Source organism: Moesziomyces antarcticus (assembly GCF_000747765.1).
Source record: "Moesziomyces antarcticus DNA, scaffold: scaffold_v10005, strain JCM 10317, whole genome shotgun sequence".
Lineage (NCBI taxonomy): Eukaryota > Fungi > Basidiomycota > Ustilaginomycetes > Ustilaginales > Ustilaginaceae > Moesziomyces > Moesziomyces antarcticus.
This window is the reverse complement of record NW_014639005.1, coordinates 348,434-373,519: the sequence shown is the minus strand read 5'-3', so window position 1 is coordinate 373,519 and position 25,086 is coordinate 348,434. Positions and strand designations below refer to the sequence as shown.

General features: G+C 61.4%; 9 protein-coding genes across 9 annotated transcripts; 4 read left to right on the top strand and 5 right to left on the bottom strand.

Moving 5' to 3' along the window:
- Positions 1–291: 291 nt before the first annotated feature.
- On the bottom strand, positions 292–966 carry PAN0_005c2607 (uncharacterized protein; the record flags this gene model as incomplete). Its single annotated transcript, XM_014801848.1, has 3 exons — positions 292–550; positions 610–806; positions 907–966. 3 exons carry the CDS (start codon positions 964–966, stop codon positions 292–294), a joined length of 516 nt encoding a protein of 171 aa, XP_014657334.1.
- A 352-nt stretch (positions 967–1,318) lies between these two features.
- On the top strand, positions 1,319–1,846 carry PAN0_005d2606 (uncharacterized protein; the record flags this gene model as incomplete). Its single annotated transcript, XM_014801847.1, has 1 exon — positions 1,319–1,846. The coding sequence occupies one exon, from the start codon at positions 1,319–1,321 to the stop codon at positions 1,844–1,846; it is 528 nt and encodes a 175-aa protein (XP_014657333.1).
- A 365-nt stretch (positions 1,847–2,211) lies between these two features.
- PAN0_005d2605 (chitin deacetylase-like manno protein MP98) lies at positions 2,212–3,714 on the top strand (the record flags this gene model as incomplete). Its single annotated transcript, XM_014801846.1, has 1 exon — positions 2,212–3,714. The coding sequence occupies one exon, from the start codon at positions 2,212–2,214 to the stop codon at positions 3,712–3,714; it is 1,503 nt and encodes a 500-aa protein (XP_014657332.1).
- A 321-nt stretch (positions 3,715–4,035) lies between these two features.
- PAN0_005c2604 (uncharacterized protein) lies at positions 4,036–6,504 on the bottom strand (the record flags this gene model as incomplete). The annotated part of the gene is made up of 1 exon (XM_014801845.1): positions 4,036–6,504. The coding sequence occupies one exon, from the start codon at positions 6,502–6,504 to the stop codon at positions 4,036–4,038; it is 2,469 nt and encodes an 822-aa protein (XP_014657331.1).
- Positions 6,505–7,697: 1,193 nt separating this feature from the next.
- Positions 7,698–11,708, top strand: PAN0_005d2603 (RNA-dependent RNA polymerase; the record flags this gene model as incomplete). Its single annotated transcript, XM_014801844.1, has 1 exon — positions 7,698–11,708. One exon carries the CDS (start codon positions 7,698–7,700, stop codon positions 11,706–11,708), a length of 4,011 nt encoding a protein of 1,336 aa, XP_014657330.1.
- A 624-nt stretch (positions 11,709–12,332) lies between these two features.
- Positions 12,333–15,452, top strand: PAN0_005d2602 (aconitate hydratase; the record flags this gene model as incomplete). The annotated part of the gene is made up of 1 exon (XM_014801843.1): positions 12,333–15,452. The coding sequence occupies one exon, from the start codon at positions 12,333–12,335 to the stop codon at positions 15,450–15,452; it is 3,120 nt and encodes a 1,039-aa protein (XP_014657329.1).
- Positions 15,453–15,543: 91 nt separating this feature from the next.
- Positions 15,544–18,075, bottom strand: PAN0_005c2601 (cell cycle control protein; the record flags this gene model as incomplete). The annotated part of the gene is made up of 1 exon (XM_014801842.1): positions 15,544–18,075. The coding sequence occupies one exon, from the start codon at positions 18,073–18,075 to the stop codon at positions 15,544–15,546; it is 2,532 nt and encodes an 843-aa protein (XP_014657328.1).
- A 382-nt stretch (positions 18,076–18,457) lies between these two features.
- Positions 18,458–19,786, bottom strand: PAN0_005c2600 (uncharacterized protein; the record flags this gene model as incomplete). Its single annotated transcript, XM_014801841.1, has 1 exon — positions 18,458–19,786. The coding sequence occupies one exon, from the start codon at positions 19,784–19,786 to the stop codon at positions 18,458–18,460; it is 1,329 nt and encodes a 442-aa protein (XP_014657327.1).
- Positions 19,787–21,018: 1,232 nt separating this feature from the next.
- Positions 21,019–23,290, bottom strand: PAN0_005c2599 (fructose-1,6-bisphosphatase; the record flags this gene model as incomplete). The annotated part of the gene is made up of 7 exons (XM_014801840.1): positions 21,019–21,091; positions 21,196–21,305; positions 21,423–22,152; positions 22,255–22,299; positions 22,424–22,607; positions 22,667–22,980; positions 23,187–23,290. The coding sequence occupies 7 exons, from the start codon at positions 23,288–23,290 to the stop codon at positions 21,019–21,021; spliced, it is 1,560 nt and encodes a 519-aa protein (XP_014657326.1).
- Positions 23,291–25,086: the final 1,796 nt, after the last annotated feature.

Below are 25,086 nucleotides of genomic sequence, written 5' to 3'. Positions count from 1 at the left end.
CGACGGATCAACTTGAACGGAGAAAGGCCGATTCGTTGCGGCTTGTGTCCTTACAGCTGTAGGGACGCCCGCGGTCAGCTTGCAAATTACCTGTTGTACACGCGATGGTCTTTCACGCCAAGCGCCGCTGCGTGTGGCAGCGTGCTTCGATCAGACACGGTGTATGTGCTGCTGCTGGTGCTCATCCTCCGTACGGGCGCCCGAAAGCTGCAAGGACAGGTCGACGGCAAAGCGAAACCGAGGAGGACTTACCGAGCGAGATGAAAGGGATCGGGGCGAGATTTACCTGGATCAGAGATGATCGGGCGTGTCTGGCGTGTCGGGCAGAAAGCTGTGCAACGGGAGACGGACTCGGCCGGCCCTGGGGAGAAAGAGGGGAAGGCCGTCCAGTTGACCGCGCCATTGTTTGTCGAGCCGAAGCCGAGGATTGTTCGAGGGCCCAAGATGTCGTCGGAAGGCCATGCCTAGCGGCCGTCCTTCGAAAGGCCATGGTAGCATCGGCATCTTGGGACCTTGCACCCCGATCTCGAGCGCAAGCACTTTGCAGCTTCTACATTTCGGCGATTAAGCATGTCACTGTCGCCCAGTGACGACGTTCTCCGATAGTACAAGGCGAGATGACCTATCGACGCAGTGTGGCGAGAACGCGAGGCGCAGATCAGCGTGGCCGACACCACAGCGGGTATTGCGGGCGTCGGCGACTTTGGGCGGCTGCCGGCGAGCGACATGTCAATGCGGCTCGGCATGGTCTGCACAGCGATAGGGGGTGCTGGACGGCAAGTGTGGCACGCAGAGTCTACGCCGGACTGTGGGGCGGGGTCCCGGCTCCTGTGTCAGGCATGTCCGTCTGGTAGGCAGGGCAAGCACGATGACGCCGTCGATCCTCTAGCCGCATTGCCGCATTACCGCACTGCCGCTTGGGACAGGGGGCGTCCAGGCAGCGCTAGCATAGACGCCGATGGCCATGCCGAGCTTGGGGAATGGCAAAGGTGGGGAGCGACGATCTGACCAGTCGAAATTTGTAGCTGCTGTCTGTTGGTCTTGACAAAGGCTTCAAAGTTGGTGGGCTTCAAAGCGACGGCGATTTGTAGCCCTGTGATTTGAATGCAGACGCGGATTTCCACGACGCGCTTTTAGACAGGGGGCCCACCAACATCACGAAACAAGACAAAGGGATCCATTGTGTCGGCTCTGCCGATTAGCAGTCGACTCGGCTGGCATAGGACTTGCGCAGTGCGCCGGGACAATAGGTTTGGGTTCAGTTGGCGTCAGATTAACGACAGCGCTGGAGAATGGCATGCAGATCTGCATGCCACAGATGTGGGCTTCGGCAGCGATGCCGACGTTGCCAGGCTGGCGGCGACTCGGATTGGATTTTCGAGCGTCTCCGAGCTGGCCGGTGGCGAAGCAGAAGAAGGAAAGAAAAAACAAGCTTCTGCCGAGCTGGCAGTCAGAGAGTCGCGCAGGTGCTTGCAGCTGCTCCGACGCCTGCTCCGCGTCGGCTCGATGGCAGGCGGGTCGGCGAGCCCTATTGATCGACGCGTCCAGCACGCGGTTCTTGCATGCCAGCACTGGCATCCGGCGCCCCGAAACGCAGGATTGCATTGGCAAACTTGCTGGCGTGCAGATGGCGAACCGTCGGGTGCCTTGCCTCTGCTCGCTTGTGCTGCCGCCGCTCGCACCCTGCTCGACAGATGTCGTTTGCCCATGCACGCTCGTCCTCGGGGCTCGGGGCTCGGGGCTGCCGCAGCACGCTCTTGCTCCTAGCTCGACGCAGCCCAAAGGCCCTTTCATCCTTGCCGAATGCATGCACCGTGGAACTCCCCAGTCGTCGTCGGAACAATGAGGCCGCCGCTTCATAACGCGTGCCGCCGCTTGTGGCGTTCGAACACAGCTGCATCCGCCGGCGGCACCTTGCAGCAGCACTCGAGCCCCTCTTCATCCTAGGCAGACGGCTCTTGCGCCTAGTCGTATCATATCGTCCCCATCTCCCACACCTCCTCACCCTCACTGCTACTGTAGCGCTGCTTCTGTCAAATGTCATGCCCGTTCGATTCTCCGACGCAGATCTTTGGCCCCCTAGCGAGCGTGTAGCACAGAGCTTTCTGATCCTTATAAGCCAGCACTGTGCACCTGAGGTTCATCTCCTTTCCCTCCTCTTTACCCCTCTTCCCTCCCCCTCCCTCCGTGACGTGGATATAGACCGACATCATGAAGCTTTCCTCCACAGCCATCGTGGCCGCCGTGTCGCTGGCCTCGTCTGTAATCGCCAGCATCGGTCGTGGCGTGCCCGACCCGCACCACATCCAGAACCTCTACCGCCGTGCGCGCGACAGCGGCGAGTACCACAACCTCATCTACAAGCGCGGCTCGCCGGCCCAGGCGGCGCTCAAGGCACGCGCCACCGACGAACCCTCGCAGGCGGCCATCACCAACGCCAAGCAGGAGTGCACCGCCTACAATCTCCCCGAAATCAGCGCGATCGCCAGCCAGTTCCCCAAGCCCTGGGACAATGCCACCATCCTGCCCGGTGACTCGCAGGCGCAGGCGGTCTGGAGCAGCATCCAGGCGTCGGGCATCATCCCTGCGGGCATCACCCCCAAGGGTACCGTCAACGGCGACTTTTCCTCTTTCACCCCGACCTACCCTCGCTCCGACCCGGACTGCTGGTGGACGTTCAACGGCTGCGACAATCCCAAGCACCCCAACATTCCCGCCGACCTGGTGCAGTGCCCCGAGCCCAACACCTGGGGTCTCACGTTCGACGACGGCCCCAACTGCACGCACAACGCTTTCTACGACTTCCTGCAGAAGAACAAGCAGAAGGCCACCATGTTCTACATTGGCTCCAACGTGCTCGACTGGCCGCTCGAGGCGCAGCGCGGTATCGTCGACGGCCACCACATCTGTGTGCACACGTGGAGCCACCAGTACATGACCGCCTTCCCCAGCGACCAGGTCTTCGCCGAGCTTTACTACACCGCCAAGGTCATCAAGGACGTCGTCGGCGTCACCCCGACCTGCTGGCGCCCTCCCTTTGGCGATGTCGACGACCGCGTGCGTGCCATCGCCAAGGGTCTCGGCCTCGAGACCGTGCTGTGGACCGACGACACGGATGACTGGAAGATCCTGCCGCTCGGCACGCTCCCCACCGCCTCGATCGATGCCAACTACGCGTCCATCATCGCCAAGGAGACCCAGGGCCCCACGGCGGGTCAGGGCAACATTGTGCTCACGCACGAGATCAACGGCCACACCATGGACGAGTTCATGAAGCAGTACGCCAACATCCAGGCCGTCTTCAAGCACATTGTGCCGCTCACCGCTTGCAAGAACCAGACCAAGCCGTATCCCGAGGACATCACCTACCCCAACTTTGCCCAGTATGTGGCGGGCAACATCAACGCCACCGGTCTGCCCTCGGGCTCCTCGATCAAGGCGGCCGACAACCACTACAACCCCCAGCTCGCCGTGTCCATGACCGCGAGCGGCAGTTCGGCCGCTGCCTCCGCCACGGGCTCCTCGTCTGGCTCCACTGCCGGTTCTGGGTCAGGCTCCTCGTCGTCGTCGTCGTCGTCGTCGTCGTCCAACAGCGGAACCAAGCAGTCGCAGCAGTCGTCCAAGTCGGACGCATCGTCGCTTCAGTCCAGCTTGGTCGTGGCTGGATCGCTTGCGGCTGCAGGTATCCTGTCCGCCGTCGTCATGCTCGCTTGAGCGTCGTGACGCTGGGAGTCGTGTGCGCTGCTCCTGCATCTCCCACCACAGTTGAGCCCCACCCCCCTCCCCACCGCGGAACCCCAAAATCCATCGCCTCCAATACAATGCACTGTTCTGGACAATGTCTTTGCTCCATCTGTTTCCGTTTGCACTCTTCGACGCTAATCTACGCTCGATCGTACCATAGAATGCCTGCCTGTGCGAAATGAGAGGGAATGAGCGTGAAGCTGGGGTATCTGCATTGCTGACGAGTCAAGAAGAGTCAAATAGGAGCCGCGGTCGTGGAACTGCGGCGGAGGGGAAGTCGAAATTTTACGTCTAGATACGGTTGAGGGCGGATGTGGTTGCATGCGAGGTGACGAGGGCCGAGCGCGCGCCAGCTGGTCTTGCTGCCGTCCTGCCTTTAAGCGGCAGTGTGGTATACTTGTCCGGACTCGGCTGGACTTTGGCCACGGTGCGGATGGACGGTGCGTACTGCAGCTCGCTGGTCGTGGGTTTGATGACCGAAGGCACCACCTTGCCCGGCGAGATGTTCTCTGCCGCTGCCACGCGTTCGTGGTCCACCTCGGCTTGCTTTTGCTGTTTGCGCATCACACGGCGCAGGTGTCGCAGCGAGGATGAGCGAGGCGTCAAGGAGGGCATCAGTGCTCCCACACCCGCGTGCATGGTCGCTGCGCGCTGCAACCCTTCCACCACGTTGGCGTTCAGTCCACAAAGCGGCGCAGTGATGGCCGAGAGCATGGGCAGAGACGCCGATCCGCCTGTGGTCGTGACGGCGCGATTGAGGCTCGCAATTGTCGGTCGCGTGACGCTGGGTGAGAAGGTGGCTCCTTTGCGCGGCGATTCGGGTGCAGCCGCGTCGACGGTGCGCGAACTGCCGAAGCCAGCCAGTGCAGCTTTGGTGCGCGCCTTGATCTCCTTGAGCCGCGCTTGGCGTGCCGCATCGGCTCGTCCGAGCCCCTGCGAGACACTGCTGCGGATGCTTCCGCCCAGCCGAGTCACGCTCCCCTTGCTCGCTTCTGATGGCACCACCGATGCACCTGAGCCCGTCAAAGCCGCCGCAACAGGGGTCCGAGTGGCCGTCGGTGGAGCGGTGAGTGCGCCAGTGAACTTGTTTCTGACGCTCGTGGATGCCGGCAGTCCCTCGCTGCGGCTGACGGCGGGCGCGAGGTTCGCGCGGGAGCTCATGCTTCTCGACATGGCAGCCGCGTGTTGCTGTTGCTTTGTGAACGCCGCCTCTCGCTTCTGCGCCTGTGCCGAGGCGGTCGTCTTCTTGGCTGAGCCGCCGGTGAAGGTGCTCTTGGTCGCCTTGATGACGCTCTTGCGCAGTACCGATGCGGCGCGCACGGGTCCGCTCGCTTCGCCCAGCTTCTTGGCCTCTGACGTAGACGGAGCCACGCTGACTTGGTACGGCATCCCCTCGCGTTCGGGCCGGGTGACGCGGATCATGACCGTCTTTTTCTCGGGCGGAATCTCGAGCACCGTGTTCTGCAGCGCTCCCTGGTCTTCCGTCACGGCTAGCCGCAGTCGCTTTGTTCTCGGAGCCTCGCTGCCGGATGCTTGTCGGGAGCTTGGTAGATTGGCCACCCGCGTCGTGGCTGCCGCAGGCGGCTTGGAGCATGCTTTCAACGCCGGTGGCACAGGGAGTGGTCGGCGCTGGCTGGCAACTTTGCGCGTGCTGGTAGAGTGCACCATCGCGGCAAGGCTACGCGTCGAGGTGGACGCATCCACGCGCTGAGGCTTCCGGGCCACTGCTAGGCTTTTGGTCGCCGCGACAACACTACTGGATGTCTCAGATCTGGAGGATGTCGAGGCGCTGGCGTCGGACTTGTCTGCAGTACCTACGCGACGGGCGGCGTAGTGGTTGACGATCGAGTCCATCTTTTTGAACTGGCGCTCGTGCTGAATCTCGTAGCGACCCGATCGGCTCTGAGACATGCCCTGCGTGGATGTCGAGGATGCGAGGGTCTGCCAGGCACCATTTCCCATGCTCGACATAGTAGCCAGCGAGGCCGATGTGGTGGAACGACCAGCGGCGGTAAGGCGCGCATTCATCTCGGCCAGCACCGATGCTGCTGCGGCCGAGAATTGACGCGAAGTGATGGAAGGAAGGGTGGAGGAGCTGGCGAGACAGTCGCTCGAAATGCCCTCCGGTAGAGGAAGCGTGCTGATATCCGGATACATGCTTGCGGTTGCAGAGTTGGACGCTTCGTGTGCCGCGGGTGGGCGGCTGAGCTCGAGAATGGTGGCGGTGGATAGTGGAGAGGCGAGGCGGGTGGAGCTGGGCAGTGCCTTGATGATGCGCAGCGGCTGAGTAGACTGGGGTGACAGTGGTGCTTGCTGCTGCTTGACTGGGAATGCGATGGTGTTTTTGCACGAGGGCGACTTGACTTCTGGATCGTCAAGCTCGTCGTCCGAGTCCATCTCGTCTGGCTGAGCCTTGACCTCCTCAATGGCCTGGACGATGTCCGAAACACGCTTCTGTCTGGTCCGAGGCGTGAGTGGAGGATAGACCGTGGTCGGCTTTTGTTCGTCATACTGGTTGTCGCTGTCCGAGTCGGAGCTGGCGTCGCTCTGCCTGGGGCGTTTGATATGCCTGAGGACAGCCACATTGCCCTTTGTCGGGCTGTCGGACGGAATGTTGGACGCAGCGTACTCCTGGAGCCTTTGGATGAGGTCGGCGTTCTTACCGACCGCCTTGATGCCGAATCGCCGGCAGAGATTGGTGAGCTGCTTGCGCTTGAGGCAGTGGAGCGCCTCGGGGGAGAGGAGCATGTTGGTGGCCATGATGAGGGTGAGTGGCACGCGCACCTCCGCTCTCACTGCGGATCAACGTGATGGATGTCGATATGGATGGGTGCAAAGGATGCTGACGACGATGACGACGAAGGCGACGGACGGAGGTAGGAGTCGCTGACGAGCTTGGCTGGGTCATGTTTGGCAGGTGAGGCGGAAAGTCGCGGGTGCGGTTGAGAGAGCTTCCACTTTGGATCTGCAGGGCTGCAGCTCCAAAAAAGGCACACTTTCCAAAAACGGCCCGTCACCCCAGAGTGTTGGTCTCGGAACGCGGGCAACTGCGCCGCATCCCAAGTGGAGCAACGAGCGAGACCCGATTTGAATCACCAGTGATACCGAAATCGGGCCAAAGTGTTGTTCTCTGCGAGAGGTGCACAGACACGCGTGGCGCGCCGCTCTTTTGTGTTACACTCAAGCTTTGAGCTTGAGCTAGACTTGTGCCTCCCGACGCCCGTGCCTGCCGAAGGCCATCCCCTCAAAAGGTCTCGAACTCCTATCACACCCTCGTCTCCGTCGCCCATCGGTATCTCACGGCAGAGTGCCGTACCGTCGAAGGCATCGCTGGCTGATTGGGCTTGCCGCTTCTCCGCAGTTGCTGCTCACACTTGGACTGCGCAGTTCTGTCGTCCCCAAGTCCTCCTTACATGTTGCTTTGAGGATCCGTGGAAGAGGGGCATCTGCTTCACCGCGGTGTATCATCTACTCTGGCTACATCATCAGCCCGCTCCATTGCTGCCCTAAGGTGGGCTGTAGGACGAACATTCCGACTTCTGTCCAGGTTCAGCCCAGCGCATCCCCCTTTTCTGCACCCTCACGTGAAGCGAAGCGGCAACAATAGACGCTCGACCACCAAGCTGCAGCTCGCTGTCAACTGGGCCCCGTGTCGAGACGGGGTCAGTGCGGGCCCAGACTGCTCGAGATACACTCATAACTTACTTCATCGCGGCCCAGGCCAGATTCGTGCAGATCCATGCTTCGCTTCCGCACTTCATCCGCACCACTGCATGTCATACATCTCACCATCCCGCATCTTTGCATTCGTCCTCCAAAGCTATATAATGCCGCCTTCTCCTCGCACATTTGCAGTACCCACTTCATCCTCACAGCCCCGTCGCCCAGCATAGACAAGTGTCTCTGACGCCTCTTACAACCAATACGCATTCCGCTACTACATCCCGTAGAGTATGACCAATGTCGTTCAGCAACACTCGCCCGATCAACACCACCGCTTTCAATATACCGATGCATCCTCATCAAAGAGAACAGCCGTAGACCAGCCAAAGACTCGCCATCACAAGTCAAGAAGGTCTTCACTCTCATCCCTCGACGCCCCGACTTCCCCGCCTCGTACAACCCCCAGCAAGCACTCGAACAAACCCAAGACTGCATTTGTCGTCGATGGTTCCAGCATGTCCAGCTCAGATTCCGACACAGACTCATACAAAGACATGCTCGTCCGCGAGCATTGGGATGCCACCCCGACCTCCTCCCAGACCACCGACAACTCTTCACTGTCTCCTCGACTTGTCACTGCACCCGCCCAATGCGCCCCGCCCGTTTCACCTTCAGAGAATGATGTCGCCGACACTGGACAAAAGACCCCTTTGTGGGCCCTTTTCCGCGAAGACTTTGACGAAAGAGGCGCGCCCGAACGCATCTATCTTCCACTCGCTCGCTCGGAACAGCAAAGTGCACGAGCGGATGCCCCTGATCCGCCACGCAACGCTGCCGAGCCTCCGAAAGCTGCTGCCGAGCCCTCCAAAGGTGCGCACATCAGCTCTGTTCCAACTGCACCCGGCCCGCCAGCGACATTGCCTTCGGAAGCGCCCCCCTCTAAGGCCACGGCGGAGCCGAAGGCCGTCTCCCATCCCCGACGACACCTGAGCAGGCCTCCTTTACCTCCGTTCAACGTCGTTGATGGCAAAATGCGCATCAAGATCATGCAGAAGCAGAAAGACGGCAGGCCAGGAGTGCCTTGGCTGGTGCAATTCTTCCTCGCCTCGCTCGCTTCCTTCGGCCTGCTTGGCTTCGAGGAACTCGACATCACCGCGGGCATCAACACCATCCGAGCGGAAACCAACCTTGCCGCGATCCGTGCGCTGTTCCGTACCGCGAATCAGCGCATCTTGTGGCAGTCGGAAAAGGACGAAGTTCCGTTCTTAGCTCGACAGCCCACGAAGAATGAGCTCGAGCTCGCTCAGGAACTGGATCGCGAGGCAGAGATGCTTTCTGTCTCGCGCTTCGACGGCGTCCTCGGTCCCCCAGGCGAGGACATGCGCTCGTTCGGCGGTCGTGTGAACTTCCATGGCCGCATCTCGTGCATCAACAATCCCAAAGTTACCAAGGCCGGCAAGCACCTCTCCTTCAAGGTGCAGCTCTTGCCTCCCAAACTCGGTGGAAGCTGTCGATTCGCGCGCCGATTCGGCAGCGAGAGCATCCTGCGCCTAACCATGGACCGCTCGCTGGCAAGGGAGGCTCGAAGGTTCCCACTGCACCCAAAGACGCGCGAAAAGCATCAGGAGATCTCCGACTTTTTTGGCCGCACTCTGCAGATCTTGGGCCGCAAGTACCGTCCTTTCATTTGCAAAGACGATACCATCTTCTATCTTTGCATCGGAGCGCCGGATGGTAGCTCAGCTCGGCCCGAGTTCGACTGTGTCTGGGACTTTGTCGACCACCACGCCCCTTTCGAATCGAACAGCAGCTCCCAGATGGGCAAATTTGTCCAGCGCATCCAGCTCGGCCTCTCGACTTCCGTTCCCGCTTCAACCATCAACACGATCACCTATGTCTCGGACCTACGCGGCGATCCGCATCCGGTGACCGGCGAGCGAGCCATCATGACGGATGGCGCAGCCGTCATGTCGCTTGCTGTCGCTCGCGACGTGGCTCAACAACTGAACTTGGCCACGATCCCATCAGCGATCCAAGCACGCGTTGCAGGCGCCAAGGGCGTCTGGTATCTCGACCCGAACGCGCAAAGCTGGCTGCCTGGAGAGGAGCCCAAGCGATGGATCCACATCCGCAAATCGCAAAACAAGATCGAGTATCCGCGCGACAAGCCTCGCGACCTTAGCCAACAGGTGCTTGACGTTCTCACAGGTTCGCGCACGACATCGCCCTCGTCACTATCGAAGCAGATCATCCTCGTCCTACACAGCAACGGAGTTCCGACAGAGACATTCGCTGAGCTGCAGCAGGCCGAGCTGCGCGCCATTGCCGACAGTATTTCGAACTGGGATGGCCCAGATCTTGCAGTCTCTCACGTACTGGCAAAAGTTGTCGATGACCTTTGCCAGGTCGAGAAGCAACGCGCAAAAAGGAGCATGGACGCTGCCGAGCACCGAGCGCAGGGCATGGGCTTGTCCGATCGCACTCAGATGGACACAGCCGGCGACGACCGCGTCTTTTTCTTCGAGAAAGGGCGGCACATATGGAACTGCATGCCCGTGTCGAAACCCGAGCGCGCCTACGAGATGCTAGGAACAGGCTTCCATCCGCGCTCGTGCTCCTACCTCGCTGGGCTTCTTGTCGAGATCGCAGACACGGCGATGAAGAAGGTCTTGCAGCGCTTTGCCGTCCCGATCGCTCGCAGCGCCGAGGCCATGGTGATTCCGGATCCGACGGGCACGCTGGAAGAGGGCGAGATCCAGTTCCGCTTCAGCGGGGACAGCATCTGCGATCCCGATAGCCGACTTGCACTGCACCACGTGCCCGAAGGCGACGTTCTCGTCATGCGACATCCCTGCCTTCTTCCCACCGACATTCGCAAGGTGCGAGCTGTGGTGCGGCCGGAGCTCAGCCGATTCCAAGACGTGGTGGTCTTCTCCACCAAGGGCCACACTCCTCTTGCTTCGTTGCTCAGTGGTGGAGACCACGACGGCGATCTCATCCGAGTCTTCTGGGAGCCGCAGCTGGTTGAACCGTTCAAGAATGCAGACGTCAAGTTTGCCGAATGCCCTTTCGAGATTAGCAAGGTCTTCGACCGCAGCGAGGAGACGGTAGCGGAGTTCGTGGCTCAGCACATTGACAAGAACAAGGAGGAGCGCGATCGCGAGCTGACCGAGAGTACGGTTGCGGCCGTCTTCGACCCGCAGGTGCGGGGCCTGTACGGAGTCATGCATCTCTATGCAGCATGGCAGTTTGGCATCGAGAGTGAACAGGCGGTAGATCTGGCACACAAGTTCTGCCAATGCATGGATGGCTCCAAAACCGGACTCACGATCAAGGCCGAGGTGCGGATCGGAGACAGCAAAAAATACTTTGGAAAGCTGCCGGCTTGGGCGTACGACGCCGAGGATCCGAGCGATCGGCACGATTGGTTCGGTGAAGAGGACCACACGCCCGTTGGAGCGGTCAAGAACTCGCAGCAGCTCGAGTCGGTGCTGTGCACGCTGTGGGCCGCGGGCAAGGAGGAGGTGGGCCGACTCAAGACGCGTCTGCACCAGATGACGGAGAAGCTGCGCGGAGTCGAGGATACGTCGCTTTCGGGACTTTGGAAGCAGGCCAAGGATCTGGGACGAATTCGACCGGAAGAGGAGGAAGCGATCCGCAACCACGTCAAAGTGATGGAGGAGAGCTACGTGCTCACCAACTCACGCACCCGCCGCGAGATTGAGAATCGCAATCGCGGACTACAAGCCAAGGCGATATCGAAGAGCCGCCAGGAACGATCGGCACCGCTGCGCAGGGTTCGCTCGGAGGCGAGCAGCAAGATGGGCAGCGGCGCTCGCGAGAAGCTCCTGCAAGGCACGGCGGTGGACGATCTGGAGAGCAGCGACATGATGGATCGCTTGGACGAGACGGTCGAGGTGCCCGTGGTGCTGGACTCGGCGAGCGAGGTGGCGATGCGCTTCTGCCAGTGGCCAAAGGCGTTTGCAGAACACCACATCGCCAAGATGGACAAGGCGGCGGTGGCGAGGCTGGAGATGCTGCGCGCGTCGTACGCCTACTCTGTCACGTACGCAAGCAAGCCGCGCTTCGCATTCGAGATGGCCTGGCGTTGGATTCTGGACTTCAAGGCCGACGCGGCGGGCGAAGCGGAGAGCAGAAATTGCGATGCCAGCACGTTCATTCCTACGCCGGGGAGGAGGTCCATGCAGGTACCGTTCTCGACGCTCGAAGTGCTTGGCCTGCGCAAGAAGCCCATCGCCCGCACCATCGAGGCGGCGCGAAACCGAAGTTTTGAAGTCTAGTGGCCTGCCATCACCGCATCGCTGCGCGATACCTGCTTATTACCGAGCTCAATGAGCGAATCTTACTGTACATTGAAGAGAAGCGAGTGCGGATGGTGATGATGGTGTCGGCAGTCCGATGTAGATCGGATCGGGTCCCGATGTATGCGATTCAATGAGGTGCAAAATGCAGAGCGCTGGATTGGCCGTGGAAGAGGAGTGAAAGGCGCGGGTGAGCGCGGCACTAAGCGAGTCACGGCGACAGATTTTGGCGCGAGGGGAAAGCTGAAATTTGTGCAGCAGAGCAGCGCGTCTCGGGCATTTTCCGGAGGTGCAGAAGAAAAGACTTCTTCCGATTGCCCCGCCAGTGCAGCGAGAGCCCACATCGCAGCGTGGTGTGGGCGCACAATCCTACCACCATCTCGCCCTCGCAACCTACGCATCACTTCGAAGCAGCGACATCCCGGCCTCTGCTCTCTCTCTCTCTCGTAGGATTACGCTCGCGCTGCGTACACACTCACGGGCCGCTCCTTCACCGCCACTCCCTCTGATCGAGTAGGCCACCCTGGTCGCAGCGTCGGCTGCATTCTACCATCACACGCGAGGCGGATCTGGTCAGCTTCTCGATTGCATCCCGTCGCCAACATGATCGCCTCGCTCGCTCGCGTTCAGAGGGGTCGCTCCGCCTTCTCAGCCGCACACAAGGCTATCGGTGCCAAGCGCACCCTCGCCACTCCAGCCGCCGACGGCCGCGTCCCCACCTTCCACCCGTCGCGAGTGCCACCCTACGCTGAGCTCCTCGCCACGCTCGAGGCTGTCCGCGCCCAGCTCAACCGCCCGCTCACGCTCTCCGAAAAGATCCTCTACTCGCATCTGCGCAATCCGGACCAGGACCTCGCCGGCGTCGGCGCCGACGTCTCGGCCATCCGAGGTAAAAAGTATCTCAAGCTCAAGATCGACCGTCTCGCCATGCAGGACGCCTCGGCACAGATGGCGCTGCTCCAGTTCATGACGTGCGGTCTGCCGCGCACCGCCATCCCGTCCAGCGTGCACTGCGACCACCTCATCCAGGCCTACGAGGGCGCAGAGGCCGATCTCAAGCGCTCCATCGCCTCCAACCAGGAGGTGTTTGCCTTCCTCGAGTCCGCCTCCAAGAAGTACGGCATCGAGTTCTGGGGCCCGGGATCCGGCATCATTCACCAGATCGTGCTTGAGAACTACGCCGCCCCCGGCCTCTTGATGCTCGGCACCGATTCGCACACTCCCAACGCTTCCGGCCTCGGCTGTCTCGCCATCGGCGTTGGCGGCGCCGACGCCGTCGATGCCATGACAAACACGCCCTGGGAGCTCATGGCTCCCAAGGTGCTCGGCGTCCACCTCAAGGGCGAGCTCAGCCCCTGGTGCACGCCCAAGGACGTCATCCTCCACCTTGCCGGCAAGCTCACCGTGCGAGGCGGCACCGGCAAGATCGTCGAGTACTCGGGTCCGGGCCTCCAAACCCTACCTGCAACCGGTCTCGCCACCATGTCCAACATGGGTGCCGAGGTCGGTGCTACCACCTCCGCCTTCCCCTTCACCCCGGCCATGAGCTCGTACCTCGAGGCTACCGGTCGTGCCGAGGTCGCCCGTGCCGCCGAGCGCGCAGCCGGCCAGGGCTTCCTCTCCGCTGACGAGGGCGCAGAGTATGACGAGCGCATCGAGATCAACCTCTCGGACCTCGAGCCTTGCCTCAACGGCCCCTTCACTCCCGATCTCAGCACGCCCCTTTCCGAGTTTGTCAACAAGGCCAAGTCGGACCAGCGCGACCACCCAGTCGAGCTCAGCGCCGCGCTCATCGGCAGCTGCACCAACTCGTCGTACGCCGACATGGCGCGCTGCGCCTCCCTCGCACAGCAGGCGCGCGACCGCGGCATGAAGGTCAAGTCGAGCTTCGACGTCACGCCCGGTTCCGAGCAGGTGCGCGCCACGGTCGAGCGTGATGGCATCCAGCAGGTGCTGACCGACGTCGGCGCGCGTGTGCTCGCCAACGCCTGTGGACCATGCATCGGTCAGTGGAACCGCAAGGAGCTGCAGGGCGAGGACAACGTCATCCTCACCTCGTTCAACCGCAACTTCCGCGGTCGCAACGACGGCAACTCCAAGACCTGGAACCTGCTCGCCTCGCCCGAGATCGTCACCGCCATGGCCTTTGCCGGACGTCTCGACTTCAACCCCATGACCGACACCCTCACCGCGCCGGACGGCAAGCCGTTCAAGTTCGAGCCGCCCAAGAGCGACGTACTCCCCGCCAGCGGATTCGCACAGGGTGACATCGGATACCTGCCCGCGCCCATGCCCGAGCCCCAGCCCGACACCGAGGTGCTCATCAGCCCCACCTCGGCGCGTCTCGAGCCGCTGCAGCCCTTCGACTCTCCCTTCGCCGCCACCGCCGCACAGGGCAAGTACGAGCTGCCCACCATGCGCTGCCTGCTCAGGATCAAGGGCAAGTGCACCACCGACCACATCAGCGCCGCCGGTCCGTGGCTCAAGTACAAGGGCCACCTCTCCAACCTCGCCGAGAACACCCTTATCGGCGCCACCAACGACGAGCTCGACGCCGTCAACGCCGCCACCGACTACGCCACCGGCAAGCAGGACACCATCCCCGGCGTGGCCAAGCAGTACAAGTCGCGCCAGCAGCCCTGGATGATGGTCGCCGACCACAACTACGGCGAGGGCTCGGCGCGAGAGCACGCCGCACTCCAGCCGCGCTTCTACGGCTGCAACCTCATTGTTGCGCGCAGCATCGCGCGTATCGCCGAGACCAACCTGCGCAAGCAGGGTGTGCTCACGCTCTTGTTCGAGAACGAGGACGACTACCTGCGCATCGGCTCGGGCGACGTGGTGGAGACGGTCAACCTTACCGACCTCATTCGTCCCGGCGGCGATCTGGCGACGCAGGTCAAGCTGCGCGTCACCAAGTTCGAGCAGGACGGCACCACGGTCAAGGAGACGTTTGAGCTGCCTACCAAGCACTCGCTCTCGGCGGCGCATCTCGACTGGATTCGTGCCGGTTCGGCGCTCAACCTGATCCGTGAGCAGGCGGCCGCTTCGTCGAGCTCCGCCGGTGGCGTTTCGGGTGCGTTTGCTGCGGCGGCAGGTGCGGCCAAGGCGGCCGCTAGCAAGGTGGCATCGCTCGGTGGCGTGCGTGGCTACGCAACGGCGGCAGCGGGCAGGACGGGAGGCTCGCGCAACCCCAACGACCCCAACTACGTGCCCCCCGCGGCGGACCCTCGCACGGATGCCATCCGCAAGATGGTCTACCCGCCCGCGGCTGCCAAGGTGGCCACGTCGGCTTCCGAAGTGCTGCCGTTCGGCGAGGCGTCGGAGGAGGTGCACAGCACCATCACGCGTGCATGGTTGCTCTTCCAGCGCACTCAGCGCGAGGAGCTCGCCGAGCGCCTCGACAAGAAGCACGCCCGTCTGCGCGAGGCACTGCTGGACCTGCGTGCTACCGAACCGCGTCTTTATGCCGCCGCTACATACCGCGTGGCGCCCAACAAAAGGTCGCCGCGCGAGCACCGCAAGCTCGTTGAGCTCGGCCTGGTGACGCTGCCCGGTGCGCAGCCCAAGACGGATGCGCCGACGGGTGCCGAGGCCAGGAGACTGGTCAAGGCGGTGGCCGGAGGCGCCAGGTTGGAGGGCTTGTTCCCGCGCGAGATGCGCGTGCCCACCAACTCGCCCCCGCGCAAGGTCTGGCCCGACCACGAACCGTCCACTCTTTAGAATCCGTGTGACTTATGAATACAAGCTTCGGTGGGTCAAAGATTTTAGATTGATAGCGAATGTCGGCGTGCATATGCGTGTGAAAGAGAAGCTAGGATGGTTGGCTGGGAATCTGTTTTGTCCAGTCGAACTGGTTCCAGCCACGGCGGAAGGTCTCTCTGGTGCGGAGCTTTTCGTCGTGGCTGCGGTGCTTGGACTTGCCAAAAGTGCGGACGTAGGGAGCAGAGGGCGAGCCGCCTTCGTTGTCTGCATCGAGGTCTTCGAGCGTTGCCCTGATGACGTCCCTGGCAAAGTTGTCGCTGAACTCGGCGTTGTTCGACCCGGCGGCCATCTCGTCGACATCGTAAGCATCGGCCTGCGTCGCGGTGGGGTTGAGATTTTCAATGACATGGCCATAGCCTGTAGCCCAACGATGATCCCACGCCACTGCAAAGTAAGGCAGGTTCGGTACCAGGGCGTTGCGGAACGACCTGGCAGGCGTAAAATCGATGACCTTGGCGTTCGTGCTAAATTCGCCGCCCATCTGTCTCAGACTTTGCTTGAATACGCCTGGCAAGAGGTCCATGGCAGCAGATGGGAGCAGCACTGCTTCCATCACCGCATGGCGCTGATGCTTGATCGACAGTAGCGTCTCGAAGAACACCACTCGCTGCGCACGACTGGCTGCGAGCTGGATCAGGCACTTCTGGAAGTTGCGCAGCTCGTCCCACGTGTCGTCGTCTGCTTCTAGCAAGCTCAGATGATGCTGCATCGGGACGATCAACATGTGATCCTCCGCGCGCTCCGTAATAGCCTCCACCTCGGGCACCGCCAAATACGCCCGGTATCCCGAGCTGACCACGACGGCACGCGGCGGCTTGGCTCCCTCGTCTTGCCAGCAGAAGCGGCAGCGATCGAGCGCCTTTTGGGTCCTGGCATAGTCGCCGATGGCAAATTGCCTCTTGACCGCATCGGCGCGCATCTTCTTCTTGGCGTACCGGTGTGCCTCGTCGTCCTGCGCCTCCAGATCGGCACTGAAGCCGGCATCCGCCATGATGTTGGCCGCCATTTCGGCGTCCGCGTCCTTGTCCCAGCGCGATCCGGCGCCCAGCTTCTCGGCGCGAACGAGATCGCCGAGGCTCACCTGATCGTCTTCAGCACCGTAGCGCACGATCTGGCCAGTCTTGCTGTCGCGCGCTTCGAATTCGTCGCGGCCCCGGAGGCGGCGCTTGGCCTTGGCCTCGGCACCTTGCGGGGAGTGATTGAGCGAGCCAACGTCGTACATGCGCCCGCGTGCGTCGAGGGTGGGAAGTACTTGCAGCTCGCGCTCGCCGTCCTGCGTGACCACGCCAGCCTTGACGGGAAGAGCGGGAGACGGTGCTGTGCGGGCACGTGAGGCCTCGCGCTCGTACTCGGCGCGCAGTGCGTCAAGGTCGCCATCGCCCATGAGCTCGGCACGTACGATCTTGGCTTGCAGTTTGTTGAGCTCGTCAGCACTAAGCACGGGCCGATCCGAGTCGGATGCGTTCTGGATGACCACCCCAGGTTGCGTCTCGGGTGGGCGCTCGATGACAGGTGTGAAGACGCTCGGGATGATGGATGGCGTTGTTGGTTTGGACGTCGGCGTCTCGAATCCGACTGTGCGTGGCGGACGGGTTGAGGGCGTCGGCGTGGACTGGTTTGACGACTCGCCTGGCCGCCGGAAGCCCTGACGGCTTGCAGGCCTCGACCCTCCTGCAGGCGAGTCGGTGCCACTGCGAGAAGTATCCCGCTCCGGCTCGCCCGTACCGCCGCTTGCGAGTAGATAACTGCGCCTTGCGACGCTCTGCAGCGTGGGCGTGCTGCGTACGCTGCGATCATCGTCTTTGGCCTGTGGACGGTTGTCGAGGAAGCGACGTTCTGCCTGAGCGTGCTCGAACTCTTCGAGGCTCGCATAGCGCTCGAGCGCGACCTCGTTGAGGTCCCGAGCCGACTGCTCGGCTGCTTCGAGCGTGCGCTTGAGCTTCATCATGCGCCACTGATAGCCCGGCGCGCCGAGCGCGGCCCGCGTGTTGCTGCCGGAGGGTGTGGCGTATTCGTCGACCGTCTTGCCCTCGCGCAGCTGCGTGTTGAGCTCGCGCGAGCTCACTTTCAGCTTCTCTGGGTCCGGCCTCTCAGGCGGCGGTGCCTTGACGCGCGCCTTGCCCAACGACGAGAAGTAGGTCGCCTCATCCGCATCATCTCCGCCCGAGCCCATCATCCAATCATCGCGTTTGAGATCGGAACTCGGTGCTTTGTCTTCAGAGCGATCGTCTTGTGAGACGATCTGAAGTGATTCTGCGGTCGGAATGAAGTCCACTGCGGGCTGCTTGTCTTCGTGCCTCGAGTCCCTGTGACCCCCTGCATCACCCCTGCGCGATCGATGGTGGTCATCTCTGTCGCTCCGGTGGCGGTGTCGGTGGCGCTCGTCGCGGTGATGATCTCGTCCGTCGTCATGGCGCCGTCGCTTGCGGTCCGAGTGGTCGTCGTGCGAGCGGGAAGAGTGGCTGTGGCTGCGGTGGTGTCGATGGCGATCGCGATCCGAGCTGCGGTGCCGATCGTCGTCGTGCCGCCGTCCGCTTCGGCTGCTGTGCCGATGCTCGCGCCTGTCGTCAGATTCGCCCATGTTCGTGCGCGACTGGACCGCTCCAAGCTAGTGGAGTGAAGACAAGATTGGTGGTAAGCAGGTGGACCTGGAAGAGGATCCCAACCCGCTCCAAATTTCAGATCGGAAGTCGGAATCAATAATTCACCGCAGCAGCTCAGCGTGTGGAGGTGGAAGAGGCCGGTCTTCACTGCGGCCTGGCCTTGGCCACTCGACCTTCCCTTCTATCAGTCGCTTTGGCGTAGCGGAGCACCCGACAGCAGCTCAGCACTGGCCGCTCTATCGCCCGATCCTCTTGGGCTGTACAGTCAAGCTCAACAAGGCGACGATCCAAGGAGACGGACACGAAGGTTGCTGCTTGCTTCCATTTCTGATCCCTTCGGTTACATGTAATCCAATCCCTTCAACGAGTCAAGGTGGGTGGTATTTTGCTTTCCGGCGCCACGGAGCAGTAGTACGCAAGGCTCGATAGCGCTCGCGGTCTCTTGCTCAGTGTCGCCTGGAGAGCGGCTGGGCGAGTCTTGCGCATGGGAGGAGGCGAGCGTGCGCGCGGTTCGGCGCGCGTGACACTGTACAAGCCTTCTGGCCGGCTGTCGCGCCGAGGCGTTGATCGTATCCTGCCTTCTCTTGTCCGTTTGGCTGCGTGTGTGGGCTCGGGCGATGCGTTGGACGGGCTTGCGACGGACAACGCGCGGCTGGGCGTCAGAATCTTTTTGGACTCGCTCAGCCTGTCGTGCAAGCTGGGCCTGCCTCCGTTGCCAGTAGTATAGGCTCTCGGACGAGCACCGGCCTGGCTAGGCCTAGACGATGATGGCTCCGAGAGATGCGCTTGAGCCGCATGTGGTGGAGCCACAGCTTGAGCAGGTAGGGAGCCGCGGTGCATGCGGCTTTGTTGGTGTCGCCACCACGCGCCAAGCTGCATCTTGAGCATCTCCGAGACGCGCAAATGGCGCGCATTCAGCATGACGCTCTCCCATCGAGCCTCTCCAGACTCCATGGCGCTAGAGATTCTGCCAAAGTCACCGCTCTCAAAGTAGTCGAGCAGCACCCCGAAGCTGGTTGCGTCTGGCAAGGTCAGAGTGACCTCGATCATGCGAGCAGCTCTGCTTCCTATCTCGCCTGAGCCCACCTGCTGTGCTTGCACCAGCTCACTGAACAGATCCGACTGCGAGGCCACCACATCTTTGCAGACGTAGTACACCTTTGACCACTCCTCTTGTCTGCTGGTCGCATCCGAAGCACAGCATCCCCTACACTGCGCGTGCGTGTCGGCGGAAGCACTGGATGCACCACCACCCAGGCTGGACGGCGCACTTTCGCGCCGCGTATCGGCGATCGCGTCAAGATCCCCTCGGCCCCTCTTGCTTCGATACGGCGCCGAAGCTCTTGCGTGCTTGCTTTCGGCATGTTCTGGGCTGATAATTGCGTGGTCCTGAGAACGGAAATGGCTCGTCGATGCGGACGCCGAAGGTGGCGCGGAGTGTGTGTGTGTCGGAGCGATGTCGATCTGTCGCGCAGAGGCTGCGGTGAGCCGCTTGTCTATCGGACCTCTCTCGGAGTCGACGTTGTGTGCCTCGTGTCGAGGCGTAGTACAGCGACATGGTCTGATGTGGCAGTGATGATGGTGTTGGCGCTGTCGCTGATGCTCGCAGCTAGACAGACGAGCAACACGAACGATGCAGTCGGATGGCTGATGATCTCTGGGCTGGCGATGTTGAGAAGGTGCGGACATTGTTGCTTTGAGCTGCACTGAAGCCTCAGCGGTGCGGATCGCGGTGTGGCAGCGGGAAGGGGAGACGAGGCGGTGGTGATCAGCCCGCAAAGGGAGGCTTGTATATAGCTGCACGCAATCGCATCTGACAAGCGAGGTTTTAGCCGGCTGAGGAACGCAAGCCGAAGCGAGACTCTTCCAAGGTGACTGTTTCCGCATGACACACGGTTCGCCTGTGCGGAGAAACGCAGATGCAATCGCAACTCCTTTTCACGCAGCAAGGGAGAGGCGTTCCTGCTTGGGCAGGGATGCACCGACTTCCATAGGAGTCATACGCATTGTCCAGCAAGGGCGGGCGGAAGCAGTGGATCGGTGCACGAGTGCTTCCCGAGTCTCAGGGTTCAGTGTACCGCTCAGGTGGGAGCCACCGCCATGCACGCAAACAAGACAAAGGAATGGAGCTGCAGCGGTCAGAGGCGGTCGGATCCGCCGTCTCGCAATGTCCGAAGGATATCATCTTATTTCCGGCCCTGACTCATTCGTCGCTAGACTGGGCAGCCACCGGGAGGCAGCTCGTTTTCATGCGTTGGCCGACGACGGGGCGTGCGGGCCGGACGAGATTGTTGGGCGAGTCCTGTCACGGGAGCGCGACAATGGCACACACACCCGACACAGGGGAGCTCATCTTGGCCATGGGCTTGCACTGGGTCGGTGTTTCCTGACGAGAAAGTCATCCTGTCTCCCGGATGCATGCATTGGCTGCGGAAGGCCAGCCGCACTACTGCCTCGGATGGCTTGGTGGCTGCATTGTGTGCGTGGGAAAAGGCGATCCATAGCCATGTCCCTTTGTGCGAAACGCAGGTAGCCTGGGAATTTGAGCGTGGAATTTTTACCGCTCGAATCCACGTGGGCAGCCTCCCGAAAATCGGGATAGCCGCGGTAATACTACGCTCAACCCGGTAACATCATTCACACTTGTTCACGCTTCCCCTTTGTTCTCGCTGCCACCCTGCAAGTACTCGTGCGTGTGTTCATCGGAAGCGGTTCCTCGTCCGCCTGCAGGTGAAAGGTCTGGACCACGATCTGCGCCAGCTTAGCCAATATTTGCCGAACGACGCCAGATCAGACAACACCCGCTGGCCGACTGCATCCTCATCTGCAGGACAGTTTCGGCAGCCACCCGCGAGCCAACGAGCGGACGGCATAACTGCAGGCGTGCTTGCGATGATTTTGATTGCGAGTATGAAATAAGATTAGATTCCGGTCGGTCTCCTGTTGCTCGAGCCAGTGGTGTTGCGTGCTGGGCGTACGTCAAGCGTCACCTCACTGGTAGCACTTCATCCTAATTGATCGGACGGAAAAGATGAGACAGTGATGGCGTCAGTCACAGCTCGCAGCAAGTCGAAACAAGCCTTTGTTCTTCAACTTACAGGTCCTGCACATCTTCTTTCGAGCCGAGGAATACGGGGCAGCGTTGGTGAATCGAGGTGGGCTGGATGTCGAGGATGCGCTCTGTGCCCGTCGTAGCCAGTCCGCCAGCCTGCAGTGCAATCATAGCGAAGCGGTTCAAAGGAAGCAACAGGTACCGTCAGTCGTCGGCTTACACTTCAACACCTCTCCGAATCGGTCCGCGCCGAACGCTGCAAGAGACACTCACCTGCTCTGTGAGCAACGCCATCGGGAAGGCTTCGTACAGCATTCGCAGCTTGCCCGATTTCGACTTCTTGTCGTCCGGGTAGCCAAAGATGCCGCCGTACAGCAGCGTACGGTGCACGTCGGCCACCATGGAGCCAATGTATCGTGCCGAGTACGGCTTGGCGCCCTCGCCCTTGGGGAACTTGATGCTGTCCAGGTACTTGAGCACGGGCTCGTGGTAGTACATGCTGTTGCCTTCGTTGATCGAGTAGATCTTGCCGCGGTTCGGCAGCCGGATGTTGGGGTGCGTCAGGATGAACTCGCCGATCTGGTTGTCGAGCGTGTAGCCGTTGACGCCGTTGCCCGTCGTCAGCACAAGGTTGGCCGACGAGCCGTACATGCAGTAACCCGCCGCCACCATCTCGCGACCGGGGCGCAGCACGTCTTCGAGCGTGCCCTTGGAGCCATCCTTGACCAGGTAAATGCCGAAGATGGTGCCAATGTTGACACCGGCATCGATGTTGCTCGAGCCGTCCAGAGGGTCAAAGACCACGCAGTATTTGCCCTTGGTCGACTCGAACGTTCCGCCCTCTTCCTTCTCGCCCACAAAGATGGCCTCGTCGTCCTCCTCGGAGACCAGAACAGCCGTCTTGCCCGAGGCGCGCAACGCATTGATCATGATCTCGTTCGACAGGACGTCGAGCTTCTTCTGGTCCTCGCCCTGCACATTGGTGTTACCAGCGGCTCCGATCCTGAACGGCGTTGTGCGGAGCAGTGAGGTCAAGCAGTCCAAGATCGTCAGTCCTGTCCGCGTCGAGAGAGTATGCAGCACGTCCGAGAGACGGTGTACTTACAGGTTGATGAGGCTGGCCTTGCGCACATTGCTCTCGATGAACTTGCTGTTGAGCCGAACGATGCGGGCCAAATTAAAGGTGGTTGAACGAGGTCAGCAACGTCTCCTGGCACAGGCAGCTGGGAGCATATCAGTGGTGCCCGCGGCACTTTAGCGTAGCGCCAACTTACCAGGTGGTCTGCAGCGAGCTCAACAAGATAGTAAGGTCACCGCTGGCAGCACTCTCTTCGCGGCGCTTGAAGCCTTCGGTGAGCACGTGGCGCGTGAGCGTGATGATGTCCGTGGAAGGAGGCGAGTAGTCTTCGGCACCCATCTTGTGTTGCTTGTAATCAGGCGGTTTCGGCGCTCGTTCGTCTGTGTGGGAGGGAAGGCGTTGATGGTGGTGAGACGCTGAATGGATGAGGCTGGTTGACCTTGATCTTTGACCGAGTTGCACGCTTCCGGAGCGGTCCGACAGGGTCTCGTGCTGCCGTCTTGGCGGGGGGCAGCGGGTGTCGATCGGGAGGTGCTTGCGCCGAGGCAGTCTCGTTGCGTGCTGTTTGAGTTGCCGGGCGGCTGACAGTCACGGGGTCGCGCAGCGTACAGCCAGCCTGCTGCCTTGGAATCTCGATGGCCAGGGGTCCGAGCGCGGAGCCCTTCCGCCCCGGTCAGGTTGGGCTTGGGCTTGGACTTGGGCTTGGGCTTGGGCCGCTTTGTGGAGTTTTCCGGGACGGGTTTGAAAGCGGCTCTGTGGGCAATGCCGGAACTTGCCGGCCCAAGCGGCCTTGTCGCGTGCAAAAACCCTTATCCCCCGCATACTGCCCGATCCGATCAGAACGCCCAGACGCACGGAAGCAATCGCCGATGCTGACCCGCGCCTGCAGCCTTCCTGGACTTCAGACAGGACCGCTTGCCGCACCCCCAAAATGTCGGATCATCCCCATGTGAACCTACCGCGGATGCATCTGGAGCCGGATCCTGCGGCCAAGGGTTTCGCGGTCATGCGGTAGTCCAGCACAGTAGCGAGCTCGGTGCGATCGGCGCAGACGACCGCTCATGGCGTGCGTGCGAGGCTGCAAAGCACCGAGTCTGGTCCTCGTTGCAGCTAGGCGTCGGTGATTTCCTGTCCGAGCGCTCCCTGCAGCCGGTGATGGTTTCGGGGGGTGGGATTCCCTGTATATCGGGGTATCGGGTGGCGCTCCATCGAACCCGTCGCCAGCTTTCGCTGCCCTGTTTTAACCCCAGACGGTATGCCGTGCTAGTATGGATGGGGCTCTTCGCGGTCCGCCAGCATCCCCGGCCTTGGTAAGTGACATTGCCTGCGGTGGTCACGGCGAACAGACAGCTGCTCGATTTCAACGGGGGCTATCAGGAAATTAGATATATTCGCCGAAAAAAAGCGGCCGAGAAACGACACTAAAAAGCGGGCTCCGTGAACTGTTACACCGACAGACACGACATAGCCATCAAGCCCGCCATTGCAGGGCTCCGATGACACAGCTCATGGCCTGCAGAAGAGCAATACAGTAGGAGGTCAAAGACGGAATCATGCTGTATCGTGGGAAGACGTCTCGCGTAAGCGTGATCAACGGGCTTCAATCAGCCCAGAAGTCCCGAGACCACCGCAATGTAGAAAGGCACCTCGCGAGGAGAAAAGAAACGACCATCTTCCATTTTGCCCAGCCTCCTTGCAGCACCACCTTGCCTACTGCCGTCCCGCAATGTCGACGTCTCCCCGCAGATGCCTTTAAGAAGGCTCTCGGCCGGTACAGCACAGACTGCGACGAGAGCGGCTGCTCGGGCGTCTTTCCAAGTTGCTCAGGAGCCGATCTGATATATCGCATCCAGCAGCGAACCGCCGATGCGTTTGACTGCAATGTCCGAATTTTGACGCGCACTTCTGCCCCAGCACTTCCGCACCAGCACTTCCGCACCAGCACTTCCGCACCAGCACTTCCGAACCAGGGTCCAGACGCGTTCCGCAACTCAGCTGCAGCGCGCTCGAGTGTTGCATTCCCACCACCTGCTCTCACGCAGACTTATGCTTTGCCACTCCAGAGGCATGAAAGCACCTTTCGTCCCGTAGGGGACACCTGCTCTTGCTCCATATCGTCGCAGGACGAGCGCTCGATGGGATGTCGAGCGATAGCCGGCTTCATCCCGCACTGAAGAGACCCTGTCCGCCATGAAGTCGAGAACGAATTGACCGACAGAGCTGGATCGACGAGTCGGGCAGGGGCAGCCATAGGCCAATCCAAGGCGCCTGCTCGCGGTGGACCCATCCAATGATCCATGTAGCCATGGCGGCGAGGCTGCAAGCTGCACACCGTGGCCTGCGTCCGCCCGTCACACCCACGTCATCCCATCCACTGACGCTGCTCCCGCCGTGCCTGAACCAGTTGAACGAGATTCTTCCTCCATGGCTCTGACACCCCGCTGCGCCCAGTGTCTCGAAACGATATCAATTATGCAGCCAGCCCAGCCTCGACAGGTCTGTAGACTAGTAGCTCGAATCGCAGGCGCCTCGCCTCGAAGAGACAAGTGGGGGCATGCAGGTTGGACGAGGAGTCCACTCGTGCTGCTGCAGGCCAGGCCACGAACCACGGAACCGCACGACCTGCGCACGCTTTCTCGTTCGATATCGCGGTCCGCAGCCTCGACAGAGCCAATCTCGCTGCCCAGCGCTGATCGTACATCGATACGCACGAGCGGTGACGTTCGTTGTCGGAGCGGATGCTTGGCACCCTCGTCGTCGCTTCTTCTAGAGTGGACAAGTTGCCTGCTTGCTTCTGTACTCCCACCATCTCCACGTCGTTCGCACCTCTTTGCCTTTGCCCTTTGCCACTTGCAAGCC